Genomic DNA, 14,537 nt, shown 5'->3' on the forward strand with positions numbered 1-14,537 from the left:
AAGCCTGTGAGCCAAATGTACACATATAAAGCTGCCAAGGATTGTGTCATTTTGTTCTCTGGTTCTATGTTTTCACGTAGCATTTCAGTAATGTGGGTATGCTAGTTGCCAATAAAAATGTTTAATTTTATTCGTTGTCTGTTTCCTTTGATTGTGAAGTGTGAGACACTGCGTATCACACAGGGATGACGGTGGTTCCGAAATATCCTGGAGGTTCCCAAATATACTGCCGCCAGGTGCAGGATAAATGGGAATGGTTCCGAAATATCCTAGGATTTTTGGGAACCAGTTCCGATTTATCCTGGTTCCGAAATATTCCACGACACCGGCGTAAAGATGTAGTTATAGATGTGTGCGTACCCATCATCGGCACTGTTTATTAGATAATCTAAGAGGAGGGCTTATTCGATCCTACTTCTCAGGGCCTACCCGTGATGAGAAGGATACTACACGTTCCAGCAGACAGACGTCATGCTAAATTACAATAAACAACAACAAGAAAACTTCCTACTCGGGAATCGAACTCTTGTCTTCTGTGTGGGACGTTGAAGTGCCTGGGTGTTACACCAAAATCGCCAGTCATAATTTGTTTTAAGATTTTGGAACTGGTCTATAAGACTTGCCAGTTCTGTGAAAGTTTCATGTTGAATTGAGACAATAACAGTAACAGGGAAAATTAGAGAAAAGGGGAAATAGGAGGAGGGGGGGGGGGTGGGAACAGAATTGTCTTATCGTTATTTACACTCTTACAATGAGTCTTTTTCTCACAACCCCCTCCCCTCACTGTATACCATCTGCGTCTCTTCCATCAAACTGACTGTCGTAGGGAGAAACAAGATGAGCCAAAGAAACATACAAGTCTTTTTCCCGTCTCATAGTTTCCATGCTCACTCTTATCCTCCTTCTGCGTCTCTCCCTCTTTCTCTCTTTTTTCTATCTCTCTTTCTCGACCTCTCTCACTCTTCCGCGTCTATTCTCCTTTTACTCCTTTTTTAGCGCAAGGATCTAATTTTTCTGTCCCTGTTCTTTCCACCGCCCCTCCCGACCGCCCTCCCTCTCTCTCTTCCTCTCCTCTCGGTCTATCCCCTTCTCTCTCCTTCTCCTAACCCTAATTTTTCTTTGTTTCTCTCCCCCCCCCCCCCCCCCCACAAACATTCTTCTCCTCACCATTTGCTCTAATTCTTCTCCTCACCATTTGCTCTTTCTTTCTTGCACCCCTCCCCTTATTTCTTTCTTGCACCCCTCCCCTTTTTTCTCGCTCTCATTCTCTCCCACCTCCCCCCCTCTCTCTTTCTCTCACCCTCTCTCTGTCTCTCTCTCTCTCCCTCTCTCTCTCTCTCTCTCTCTCTCTCTCTCTCTCTCTCTCTCTTCCCCAATTCTCTCTTTTTCTTTTTTAGTACTCCCCCCTCTCTCTCTCTATCTCTCTCTCACTTTTTCTCTCTCTTTTTTGTCTGGCCCCAGGACCTGAAAGAAAAGGAAAAAGTGAGCCAGAGAACGGTTGAGAACCTCCAGGAGAAGGTCAGTCAGTTCCATGAGCAGGTTCAGCAGAGGGAGTCAGCGCTGGTCGTCTGCCGGACGGAGGTCAAGAGCCATCTGGCCACCATGGAGGAGCTCAAGAACAACTTCAGCAGCGAGCTACAACAGCGGGAATCTTGTGTACGGTGCTGTCTTACATCTGCTCTTTCCCTTTTTTGTGTGCGCAATTTTTATTGCTTCTTATGTTTTTTGTTTGTTCTTGAATACGATTTCTTGTTTGTACCATCTTTGATCCCAACAGAATTCTAGATTATGTGATGGCCACTGGTCTTTACCGCAATTTACGGCAAACTCTACATATTTGTTTTTTGTTTGTTTTTTTATATACGTTTCTCTTATTTTACAAAATACATTTTCGCTATGTATTTTTAGATAATTCAATCCTTCTGATTTTGAATGTAACCGAAGCCGTGTTATAGACTAACGTGAAAACAACCAAATGCTGTTCTGCGAGCTCATATGACCACGTGTAGTTGCGAGCGCCGTAAAATTTTACCAAACTGAAGCTGAAACTGTTCTGTATCGGTTTTTCTCTTGGGCAGGGTCACAGTGCAATAGTTTTTTTTATCCCCCCCCCCTCACCGAAAAAATATGGGTGTGTCTGTCTTTCACCGATTCAGTTATATTATACAGAGAATGGTGCTTTGACTCGTAGAACAAATCGCGTTCAAAGCTGTAAGCATCCAAGACACACGAGGCGATTTCCGTGGACGTTACAGAAACGTTCATGAATGTATGCTTACAAGCGATAAGACTTGGTTTCTTCGCATTGGTAGTCTAGTAGTTAGGTTTCTGGGTTCATAATCGTGAGATTACTGGTTCGGGGGTTCGAGCCTTAGGCCCGACGTTGTGTCCTTGGGAAATGCACTTTACACTAATTTTTATCACTTCACCCAGATGGGAATGGCCAAAGACGGCGACAGATCTTGTATGTTAAGTGTTTTAGAGCTTATAAAAATGACGACTTGCACTGTATGCCTTCCAGGAAGTTGAGATTGATTCAGAATGCTATCAGGTCTGTTTGGGTAATACTATTAGATTGTAAAGCGCATAGAGCTTGCTGTTGAGCGGGAGTTCATCACCAATGCCTTCCACCCCTGGCAGGGTGTAGGCCACATACAAGCTCTTTCTCTGTCCTGGGCCATCCTTCCAGGCTCTTTCCAAGTGAGCTTCATCTCTCTCGTGTCCCTTTCCACACACCTCTTCCATGTTTCCCGTGGCCTACCCCTGCCTCGTGCTCCCTGTGGGTTCCACTATAGCGACTGTCTTGTGATGTTTCCCCTGGACTTTCTGAAGGTGTGTCCCATCCATCGCCACTTTCTTAGTCATATTTCTACTTCTATATCCTCTTGTCCTGTCTTTTCCCAAAGCTCTTTATTCATACAAATGCTATCTATCATCACTTGGCACAGGGAGAGGGGCTCGGTCACATGGAAACATCCATCATCCCTTCCTGTCAAAAAGCTCAATATTCAGCCCTGAAAATTAATGGCAATAGCGTTCTTGAACACAAAAGCTGGTCTGCGTATTCGCCTACCACACGTTCAAAAAGGTCTGCTGCTACTGTGAAAAATGCGCAAACGTAGAAAAGTGCTACCGCAGAAAAGACCTGTACGGTTTAGCAAAGGAGTCACTCTGCAGCATATGAGCGTCATTACGGCATACCACAAACCAGGTAAAGGAGAGAATGTAAAAAATAAAAGTAAGATTGGAAGGTTTTGCTCCATCCTCCCAATAATACTGATCTGGCTCCTTCTGACTGCCATCTTTTCGGACGCTTCAAAAGACACTTAGCTGGTCGAATCTTTGACGTAGAAAAAGATTAGAATCCATTTGTGGGGTATCGTTGTAAAATCAGGTGCTGGTCAAAATAATAATCTCGCTTGTTTGGCAATTTAAAGAATCTATTTTTCATTTTGGGCTCTACACCTATTACATCCACTTTTATCTCGCTTATCGATCAAATTTACCTCACGTCACACATATAACAAGCATAGCAAGGAGTCTTAAAAACCGTAATCAAATTTGAGAAAAAAGTTTTGGTTCCATGGATACCGCGCCATATTAGATTTTAGTAACATGTCTTACGTAATGAATACCTCACTAATTTTCATCGACATAGATTGTTGTTATTTTTTGCAAACATGTTAGCAAACATTAGATCTATAATGTTCTCTGATGAATTTTTCCTAAACGAATTAGAACATTTTTAATTAATCTTTTCCTGAGGTCATATTCAAGTTTGCGAAAAATCCATGAAAATCCACCTACAAAAATCTATTCTATGTATAAAAAATTTAACAGATGAGTTTTAGATTACTTCTTTTCTTCATTTTGTGAAAATTTCATGAAGATTAGATACAAAGTGGTAGAGTTATTTTTTAAAAGTCTATACAAAAACAGCGTTTTGAGAAAACTGGCGATAAAGAAAAATTAAAGATTGATTTTATCATAAATGGTGGTGACGAACATGCCTGGTACGGGAAGAAATAAGGCTTTAGGAGGTTCGTATGCTATGAAATAGTTGTAAGAGAGGCGGAAAAAGCTAAAAATGCCTACAACTCAAAATCCATAATTTTGACCGGAATCGTGACTCTCGGGGTGTGCCCCCCCCCCCCCCCCCCCCCCCTCCCCTTCCCCTTCCCCTTCCCCTTTAAAAACACGTTTCTTTTGTTCCTGGTTTTAATGTTAAACATTGAATAAAAGCACAAGGCACAGAATATGTGAATTTACACTTTCCAAGGAGACGAGAGCTTTCGAATTCACCAAACTCTGGCGGCAATTTTCTCGTTATTTTTTTCCTTTTGCACCAAGCGACCCCAATAACCTTCAGTCGTCACTATCTCTACCTCTGTTCAAGGTAGCAATAATAATAAAATGCTCAAACATTAACGCGTGCCCTATTCCATCAAGTCTTGACACATCCGGTGATTCTTAAGCTTGCTTGCAAAATCTTGACACGGATTTCTTCAAATGGGACTTCTATTATCCCATGCAGCTTTGGACAAATAAGCACCGATTTATATGGAAAAGTAGCTCTATAATCTAAGTATCTCATGTGAAAGTTTTGATTCCATGAAAATAAAACTGTTGGTTCTGTGGCTATTTTCATTGTTCTTTCCCCGCAAACCCTCGCGGACCCAGGTCATTTCTTGAACATTCGGACCAAATCATTATCAAGAGTTGGACCTGTCCAAAATAATCAGTACATACACACAGGTGCGCTACAAGAGACAAGACACAAACGACCCAAACAAAAAGATCATTGAACATAGACGACCAGAGAAACGAATTCATGGAAGATCAATACTCGGCACAGTCACCTAAGTAGAAGAAGAACCCAACTTCCGTTTAATAGAGTAAACTATTCTGAAACCCTTAAGACCAGAATTTCCCATAAAAACCTAGATCAAGAACACCAACTTCAAAACTTCCCTCATAAAGGAATATGACCCAGTAGAACTGAAGACCACTGCTAAAACATGGCTCCTAACCTAGTAATTCAGTCCATATTCACACCGATGGATCAGCCATGGGAACCATTAATGCAAGCTTTGGAGTAAGAAAAGAATATCCTGACAAGATATGCAAAGAACTTTTAGTGCCTGTGGTATTTCTTGTATAAATTATGAGGCAGAGGCCATCGCGATTAAAGCAGCAATCCTCCACCCAACCAACATTTTCATTACATTGATACAATCAAGAATACTGTAAATCTCCACAGACGGAAAATTAGTACTCCAAGCTTAGGAAAACATGGATTTCGAAAGCCCTGCTTGGATATCCATGGCTCTAACACCTTTATACAGATCTATCTCGTCGATCTGACTCTACAGTGGATACATGGCCACAACAACATCCCAAGTGATGACAGAACAGACAGCCTTGCCAAGAAGAGAGCATCACAAACAAGACATCAAAATCAAGTGCCACAAAAGACAGTCAAGAACATCATCGAATGCTACAACAGGGAGGACTGCATTTGCGAACATGACTGCTCTCCACTCAAAAGATGCACTAAATTTCCTGAGTAGAAGAGAACAAGTCACCATCTTTCGCCTGCGAAAACAAAACATCCCTTTGAATTCCTTCCTAAACAGGATCCGTAAGGATACCCCACCTGCCTGTCCACTCTGTGGCTGCCATGACAGGATGAAACAGTATTATAACAATATCACCTCTTTACCTGCTGGCTCTTAAAAAGACCTGCGTAGTACCTACCTACCTGCCTTCACAGATTATGTCAGAAATACTCTATACAGCGACAAACCGCAGCTGATAAATCCTTGTAAATTCTTTGCCACATCAATAGGCCGAAGGGCTAGAACTCATAATATGGCCGCTGGATCGGAAAAGTATAAGTAAGGTATAGTCTGTCGAATCCTTTTCATCTCAAGATTTCTATAAAAAAAATGTCAGTGAAATCAAACGGGGATCGTATATTTTTCTTTCTTGGCCGGTTTAGGTTGTTTTGAATGACAATGATATTATTTTCATACTTACAGAGAACAGTACTGTAAGTGTGCATAGAAATCGAATATTATACTTTGCAAACCAATTTTCCTAAGAAGTTCTATCTCTTTCCGAGATGACACGCACATAAAGAATTGGTGAGCATAGATCATTTTAACAGAGGTGTTCATTTAGGGTACAAAATTATCCGTCAAAATTTAAGCCCCATCTTCTTCCCCCTCCCAGTTTCCGAAGTCACAAAATCAGTACCGCGTATGGCCACTTGCCACACTGATAACTGACTGACACTGTCGACGCTTGGAAAAGTAAAGTTTTTGGATAACCTACTGGGGGGAATCTGCTGCAAGATTCTTTCTAGCATTTGTTTAAGTTCATCTAACGTTTGGGACTACATGTACTCAGTTTTCGCAAAGATTGGTCTTTATTCAGGGACTTAACGTGCCGCAGTGATGCAAGATGCAGTCTTTTCTGGAGATGAAAGCGGTAATGTCTCGGTCTTGTTTCTTCGTTGTGATCCAAAGTCTACCACTTCCAAGTCTATCATTCATCATTCTAGACGCCAGGGCACGTGTCCAATACTGTCTCTGTGGACGTTGAGCCTTTGAGCCAAATCTTGCTGTATACTTCCAGGGTGGAGCATTGTTTACGCTCGCTTTAAATCGTTTTCCGACGCGACAGGCGTGGCAATCCTTGGATTTTCTCTCATCCGTTTCAACTAAATTTTACCTCGTACCCATCAAACAGACATTCGAATGACCTCGAGCAGTGAGTGACAGTTTGTCCCGTGAGAAGGTCAGAGCGATGAGTCTGTTTGCATTTTTCACCATCTACAAACCAAACGACTCTTGTCTAAACACCCCATCCATGATTGGTCCACTGGGGGAGGGAAAGGGTCGGACAATGATTGTGTTTACTGCAGATCATTCTTTGAAAACTGTGAAATGGTATAGATTGAATTAGACATTTCAGTGAAATTTTCAAACTTCTCCGAGGTCACAAGAATTAGGATTTTTGGAAAGACTTTGGCTTTCTGTTTTCAGAGCTTTTTAAATGTTGGTGCTATCTTTGTTAGTTCAGAAGCAGCCACAATTTTTGTGAATCAATTCTCGCCCTGATTTGGCCAAATTTTTGCATTGCATTTTGTGCCACCAAACTTCTAAATTGTGCTTCACAACGTCATACAATTCTTGATAATAGTTGTATCGTAACCATTGAGGCATCATTTTGTTTGTTATTTTATGTAGAATCAATATATAAAAATAAAAGTCAAGTATATTAAGAGTAAAATTTTATTTACCGTTTATTTATGTCATAATCGTGACTTCGGGAGTCCCATGCTTATAATCCCCCCCCCCAAAAAAAAAACCAAAAAACCCCCCAAAAACGGGCACACTTTCCATAATAAGGGTCCGATTTTAAAAAGAAAAACATCACTCATTTTGTTTTAAAGAGTTCTTTAACTTGCTATTGGGGGAAATGATTAAGATTCAAAGCAGTTTCAATCTTACGTACATAACTCATGCAGGAGGTTGGCGGGTACTCTGGGGTGTGGGTTTTTCTTTTTCCCTATTAACAGTCAAACGTCCTTTTAGGGACAGTTTGTGAGTCTAAAAACTGGACGTGCACAATTAAGCTATCGCATGCTGAAGATAGTCAAGGGCATAGTAAATGAGACGGTGTGTAATTTTAAGATTTGGGTTGGTGAGGGAGGACCTCGTGCTTTTATTTTCCTCCTTTTTACTTGTCGCTATAATTTCTAGTCCTAAATTTGTTTTTCGATAAACATTCATTTCGTTCATTCTGTATTGGAACTGAACACTCAAGTAATAACTTTCACTACTCCACTACAAAACCATTCAAAGGCACAACTCAGGACGGTCACGTTCACCTCCCTCAAATTCACGGTCACAGAGTCACTTAAAATAGTGGCAAGATAGACAATGAACCAGTCACAATTCACTCGAGCACTCCGCTGAATTGCTCCGGGGCCCACATAATATGGGCAAAAAATACCGTACGGTCTAGGCCCTATCGCGCTTATTTTTAGACTGCTTACTGTGGGCTATGTTTCGGCACTATTCGGCAGGAGCACATTTGAGATGTGCCGTCTTATTAATATTAATGGACCGCCAAACTCGCTACGAGTGTCGTCATCGCTTGGGTTATCCCCAAGAGCGATTTATAGGTCAGGTTACACTGTTGAATATCCTATTATGTTTAGCTGAAGCGCGTGGACTTTGACATGGCATGCTAGATGTTTTACGGCGCTATAGACACAGAAATGACAGTTATGGGGCCAGTGAGGACCTTGTTTTGATATTATATTTGCCCAGTGTTTGTTTCTGGCTTCTTTTATTTTATTATTGTGGCTGTTTTACGTAATAGAACATAAAAACAGTTTGGGCGGCACTGCACGACTGTGCTCTATGGACGAACCGCGCCGATTCCTTATCTGTCCACGTTCTTTTCTGTGTATGTTTGTATAGTATAAAGCGTGAGCTTGATACAAGAATCACCATAGAAAATGATAATTACTGAGGGGCATCAAATACAGATATATGCACCATGCAATGACTTATACCCCGAAGAACAGCGACATCAGTTCTGTGATCAACTGAGTGACCGTTTAAACACCGTGGATGACAAAGATAATGTGACAACCATGGGGGACTTTATCGGCAGAGTGCAAACAAGGAAGACGACGTGGGAGAGATACATGGGGCCACACAGTGACAGAGAAAAAGGTCAAAACATCAATGGAGAAATGATATTACAGTTGTGCGCTGAACATGACCTCGTCATACCAGTGTTATACCTTCTTCCAACACAAAAGGAATCAGGTTAAAACTTGGTACAAACGGAATGACCTAAAGATAGCACCACAAATTGATTTTATCCTGGCCAAAAGATCAAAACAGAGGAAATCAGAGACTCAAGAGTGATTCCCATCTACATCACAGACACTGACCACAGACCAGTCATCATGACTATTGACACACCAAACAGGAAAAGGCCAGAAGCAAAGAAACGACGAGAAGTCGTAAATCTCAGAAATATAAATAACCATACCAAAGATAAGATACATGAACGTTTGAAAGATGTATATCACAAATTGCCCAAACAACCGGGAGACATTGAAGAGGAATGGAGCTACTTTAGCGCCCGTGTGTACAGAGCATTAAAAGAAGAGTGCGGCACCAGGAAAACGAGATTGCATAAAAAGAAAACAACTATATGGTGGAATGATGAAGTGAAGGAAGCCATCCAGCTGAAGAAAAATGCATTAAAAAAGAGGCAGAAATCAAATACAGAGGACGATTACATCCTATACAGAAAAGAAAGCCGCTAAACATCAAGGGTAGTAAAGGAATCTAAGAAAAGAATCCTGGACAGTATATAAGAAACAGTTGGTAACAAAATGTAAAGAAGACCCTTGAGAGTTTTACAAGAGAGTTAAAAAAGCATGACGATGCGGGAAGAACCCCTCAACCAAACTGAAATAGTCAATGATAAAAACGGAAACCCTATTTTCAGAAAGCCAAAGATTAAGGAAAGATGAAAACGCTATTTCCTGGAGCTGCTGAATCCTATAGGAAAGACAACACCAAACAGCTTCTCACCGAAAGTAACCACTCCAGAACCCTCAATACTGCTGAGTGAAAGCCCCACAAAGAAAACGATAGGCGTTGAACACATCACAGCAGAAGAGATAAAACTATGCGGCCATATCAGATAACTCTGGCTATGAAGGATATGTATCCTGGCCTGGGAGACAAATACAACACAGAGCCTACAGAGGAATATCCCTTCTCAGCCGCGTGGATATAACGTTTGCCAAGACACTGGAAATGAGAATGAGACCAATTGTAGAGACTCAACTCAATGAATCCCAGTTTGGCTTCCGAAAAGGCTGGGGCTGTACTGACCCTTTTTTTTTGCTGTGGCACAGTTGTGTGAGACTGCCATTGGACATGACAAGACCTCAATATAGACTTCATGGACCACGAAAAGGCGTTCGATAGGGTAAATAGATGTCAACTTTAGGAGGTCTTAGAGGAATATGGTGTAACAGGACAGTTGCTGTAGAACATCATGGCTTTTTAAAAAAACAGCCTGTGTGCCGTAAGATCAACAGAAGGACTCTCCGGCTGTTTCCCCTTCAGGTCTGGGGTGAGACAAGGACGTGTTCTCTCTCCCTGCTCTTCATCACTTACATGGATAAGATCACGAAAGCAGCAAAAGACAACATCAATGAACTGAACGAGCTTCTATTTGCTGATAACCAGAGAACATTAAATACAGATGAAGAGGAATCACTACAACACACACAAAACTAATTAATGAGGAATGTAAACACCGAAACATGAAAATCACTTTATCAAAAAACAGCAGTTAGGAAGGCTAGAAGAAAACCAGGGAAACTCAACATCCTTATTGATGGAACACATCTCCAACAAGTAGAGTAATTTAAATATTTGAGAAGCATCTTCATACAATGTTGGCGTATGGACAAAGAAAAAGGAACAAGAACTTTGAAGGCAAATGCAGTGACCTACCAGCTAGCACCCCTTTTCGGTCACAAGAACATCCCAACTGAAGTGAAATCCCAGCTCATCAATAGAATCTTCATCACATGTACCAACCTTAACATACTAAAGCCAAGACAAGAGAAAGACAAATCAATGCACGTGAAATTAGGTGTCTCCGTAAAATCACAAACGCCACCATAGGAGACCGCATAAGGAACGAGACTAGTAATACATTTATTTGAGTCAAAGAGTCAAATGGTTCGTACATCAAACCAGAATGCCCCAGAAACAACTAGTGGCTAGAGCTTACAACACTCGCGAATCCTGCTTTAAATTAAGAGGAAGACCAAGAAAGACCTGACTTGATGGGGTTAAAAAGGTCATGGAACAAAATAACTAATTAACATATCTATCACTGACGCCGAAACCTGCACCTGCCCTCGACATCCTAAGGATACCAGAGGAAGGAAAATGTAAAGTAAAGTGAGAACTGCGGAGCAAAAGTGCTCACTTTGTTTCAACTGGCACCTTTCTTCAGGGTTGTTTCATCAGTGGAAAAGTGTTACAGGCTTACACTGCTAATACTGTGCGTCGTTGAAGGATGGCTGCGGTTGCGATTTAAAGAGAAATAAGACAACAAAAACAATATTTATATATATATATATATGTGTGTGTGTATATATATATATATAAATATATATATATTTTTTTAAAAAATAATGTAGAGACAATGTATGTCAAGTTGAAGAGCAGGTATTGTGGGATGGAGAAGAAAAGAGGGGTACGGTTATGAATATAGGAGAGGAGTGGGAACACACGAAAGCACAAAAACACACCCACATGCACACACACACAGCCACAGACACAGAGAGAGAGAGAGAGAGAGAGAGAGAGAGAGAGAAGGAGAGAGAAGGAGAGGGAGGGAGGGAGGGAGCCTTAGGGGTGGGGCGGGGGAAGGGGGATTTTTATTTATTTATTTATTTATTTATTTAATTTTATTTTTTTAATTTTTTTTTTGGGGGGGGGGGGGAGGCATGCAGCAGACCCCACATTCCAGTTCCTAGCATTTTTCGTTCTAGATCAAGCGAAAGAAAAGAAATAAAATCTGGATCAGTACTAAATACTGACCTAAAAAACATTATCAAGCAAATAATTGCATCAGATACTTTAAAAGGGGCCTCAATTTAATTTTGACTATGTTAACAACACGAGTCCAGACTCTTCATACTAGATCTAGATCTAGAATCTAGGCCCTTCGCATTGGGCAGGGGGAAAAAAGGAGGGAGAGGGAAGCTCAGTGAAAAGGAAATACTTGGGTCTGAAAAGTCTCGTTTTCCCTATACTATCGAATGAACTAAGGCACAAAGTAAGGTCAGTGATTATAAAACATTACCAAAATTGATTAACTTTTCTAACTGAAGTTTAAAAATCTCTCAGCAATGTATTTCCCTGTCTCGTACATTTCAAACAATGAACAGGGGAGCCAAAAGCTCAAGGCGAAAAGTACATGACGTCACGGCTCGGCGCGATGTCACTGTAGAAGGGTTTAGCAGCAGGGGTTCTCAACCTGTAGGTCGCGACCACCCCCACCCCACCCCCAGGGGGGGGGGGGGGACGCGCGATCATTCTTGGGGGATCGAGAGATCATTGAGGATTTTGTGCTTAAATGACCCCATGAAAACTAATACATTGTTCTTTTTCTTTTCCTGGCAATTTTCAAAAACATTTTCCGTCTTCAATTGACTGAGATAAGAAAAAAAAAAGATCTACACCTAATCTTCTCGGTCAAGGGCGAAAAATCTCGGAGGTCATGTGTGCAGGTTGCGCACGTTAAAGATCCCTTTGTCCAAAATCGATAAGGGTAGGCTTCGGCCACCACCAGGGCCAAATTCAAAATTTCGTACCAACTGAAACTAATGTTGTATGTGTCCCGCGCGCTCATATGACCTTATTATACAGGTGCAAGCGCCGTAAAACACAACCCCCCCCCCCCCCAACGAAACATTTACCAATGTTCTGTGCTTTACTATCCCATTGACACAACTTAGATCATTTAGGAGGCGTGCTTCCGAGTGTGCATGTCAGGGCCAACCCGGGATGATAGGAATACAACATCCCAGCAGAAAGACCTACTCTACTTCGGAATCGGACGTGATACAGCAAAGCGCCTAACCATTACACTGCAGACACCTCTATATTATGTATATCATGCGTATATATACAAATACATAGATTCTTTTCATGTTCATATATTAGATCTATATATATGTAGCGTTGAAAAAAAGCTAGATCTACATTTAATGTTGGGGGCTCTCCTGGCCTAGAAGTCCAGGTGTTGGCCCCTGCGTGTGTGTTTGTGTGTGTGGAGGGGGGAGTGTGTGTGTGTGAGTGTTTATGTGTGTGTGTGTGTGAGAGAGTGTGTATGTGTGTGTGTGTGTGTGTGTGTGTGTGTTCACCCAATTCTTGTACAATCCAAACAAAAGTTCTCGACAGTTATTTGCTGCATGATCGACATCGCAACTGAAAGCAAGTGAGTTGAAGCAGGCAGATTACATGAACAAAAATTTTATCGTCGAATGACAACAATAGGATGGGGTGTAATGTTCCCTTTTAAAAACTACCCTTGGCTTGGAAGGTATGACTTTATAGGCACTTCAGTGAACGAGCTCACTATAGCGTGATTTGGCTTCGGAAAGTCCGATTGAGTTTTGTTTCTGGACATGACGTCTGGTTACGACAGAGGATTCAATCTGCCCATATTTTTGTTTAATTTTGGGGACCAACATTCAAGTCCGATACATGTCCTCAAAAACCTTTGGATGACCTTCAAAAGGTTTTTTTCCAGGTCGATGTGCGACTCACGAGTCTCGAGATATTAGAAAATAGACATTTTATAACCATTGTTTTTTTTAAATCGTTCCGTCTTATTTTTTTCAAACTACCCTGGTTAATAAACCAGTCTTTGTTCTTCCAGAAAACGTTTAAATTGTTATCTTAGAAGTCTTACCTTGGCTAATGTAGTCTTACCCTTTTATCAACCAAATCGGCGAAAACCTAGCTGAACCCTTCCACCCTGACATCGCATCGAGCCGTCACGTCACGCATTTTTCGCCTTGAGCTTTTGGCTCCCTCTCTTCATTGTTTGAAATACATCGCTGAGAGAATTTTTAACTTTAGTTTGAAAAGTTAATCAATTTTGGTAATGTTTTATAATCATTGACCTTAAGTTGTACCCAATTTCATACGATACTATAAAGAAAACGAGACTTTTTAAGGCCTAGTATTTCCTTTTCTCTGAGCCGCCCCCCGTCCCCCCCCCCAACCTCCTTTTCCCCCCTATGCCCAAAGTTTTTTCATTGTTTAGGGCCTAGTATGAAGAATCCGGCTCGTGTTGTTAACAAAGTCAAAATGAAATTGAGGAGCCTATTTAAGTACTTGATACAATTATTTGCTTGATAAAGGTCTGTTGTTAGTACTGATCCAGATTTTCTTTCTTTTCCTTTGCATGAACTAGAATGAAACTCTCTCTCTCTCTCTCTCTCTCTCTCTCTCTCTCTCTCTCTCTCTCTCTCTCTCTCTGTCTGTCTGTCTGTCTTTCTCTCTATCTCTCTCTATCTCTTTGTCTGTCTGTCTGTCTATGTGTCTATCTATCTATCTATCTATCTATCTATCTATCTATCTATCTATCTATCTGTTCTGAAAGGACACGAAAATGTCTCCACTGAGATCTATGCCGTCGGAGAAAAGTAGGTTATCGTACTGTCGTCATGGCATCAATGGTAAACAGTGGATCAATCATTTTATATATACATTTTATTTTTAATTGGTTCTTTTTCGCCGTTATTGTTCTCTCGTCTGTTATCACTTCTATTCATATCCAGCTATTTCGAGCATAACTTTGAACCACCCCAAGGCTATTGCAAGCAAACTGAAGAAGGGCATAAAGATCTATAGCCTATAAGGTACTGTATTAAACCTGAGTTTAGTTTTTTACACTCA

The 14,537-nt window shown here is 41.2% G+C and overlaps 1 protein-coding gene across 1 annotated transcript in view; it reads left to right on the forward strand.

Annotated features, from left to right (window-relative positions):
* The window catches only part of LOC101862228 (coiled-coil domain-containing protein 18), a gene marked incomplete at its 3' end in the record, with an annotated part of 139,162 nt that overhangs the window by 60,401 nt on the left and 64,224 nt on the right, over positions 1 to 14,537 (forward strand). Inside the window, 1 exon segment of the mRNA XM_013089798.2 lies at positions 1,462 to 1,656. Coding sequence (XP_012945252.1) covers positions 1,462 to 1,656 — 195 coding nt within the window.

This window comes from Aplysia californica, unplaced genomic scaffold (genome assembly GCF_000002075.1).
Source record: "Aplysia californica isolate F4 #8 unplaced genomic scaffold, AplCal3.0 scaffold01050, whole genome shotgun sequence".
NCBI lineage: Eukaryota > Metazoa > Mollusca > Gastropoda > Aplysiida > Aplysiidae > Aplysia > Aplysia californica.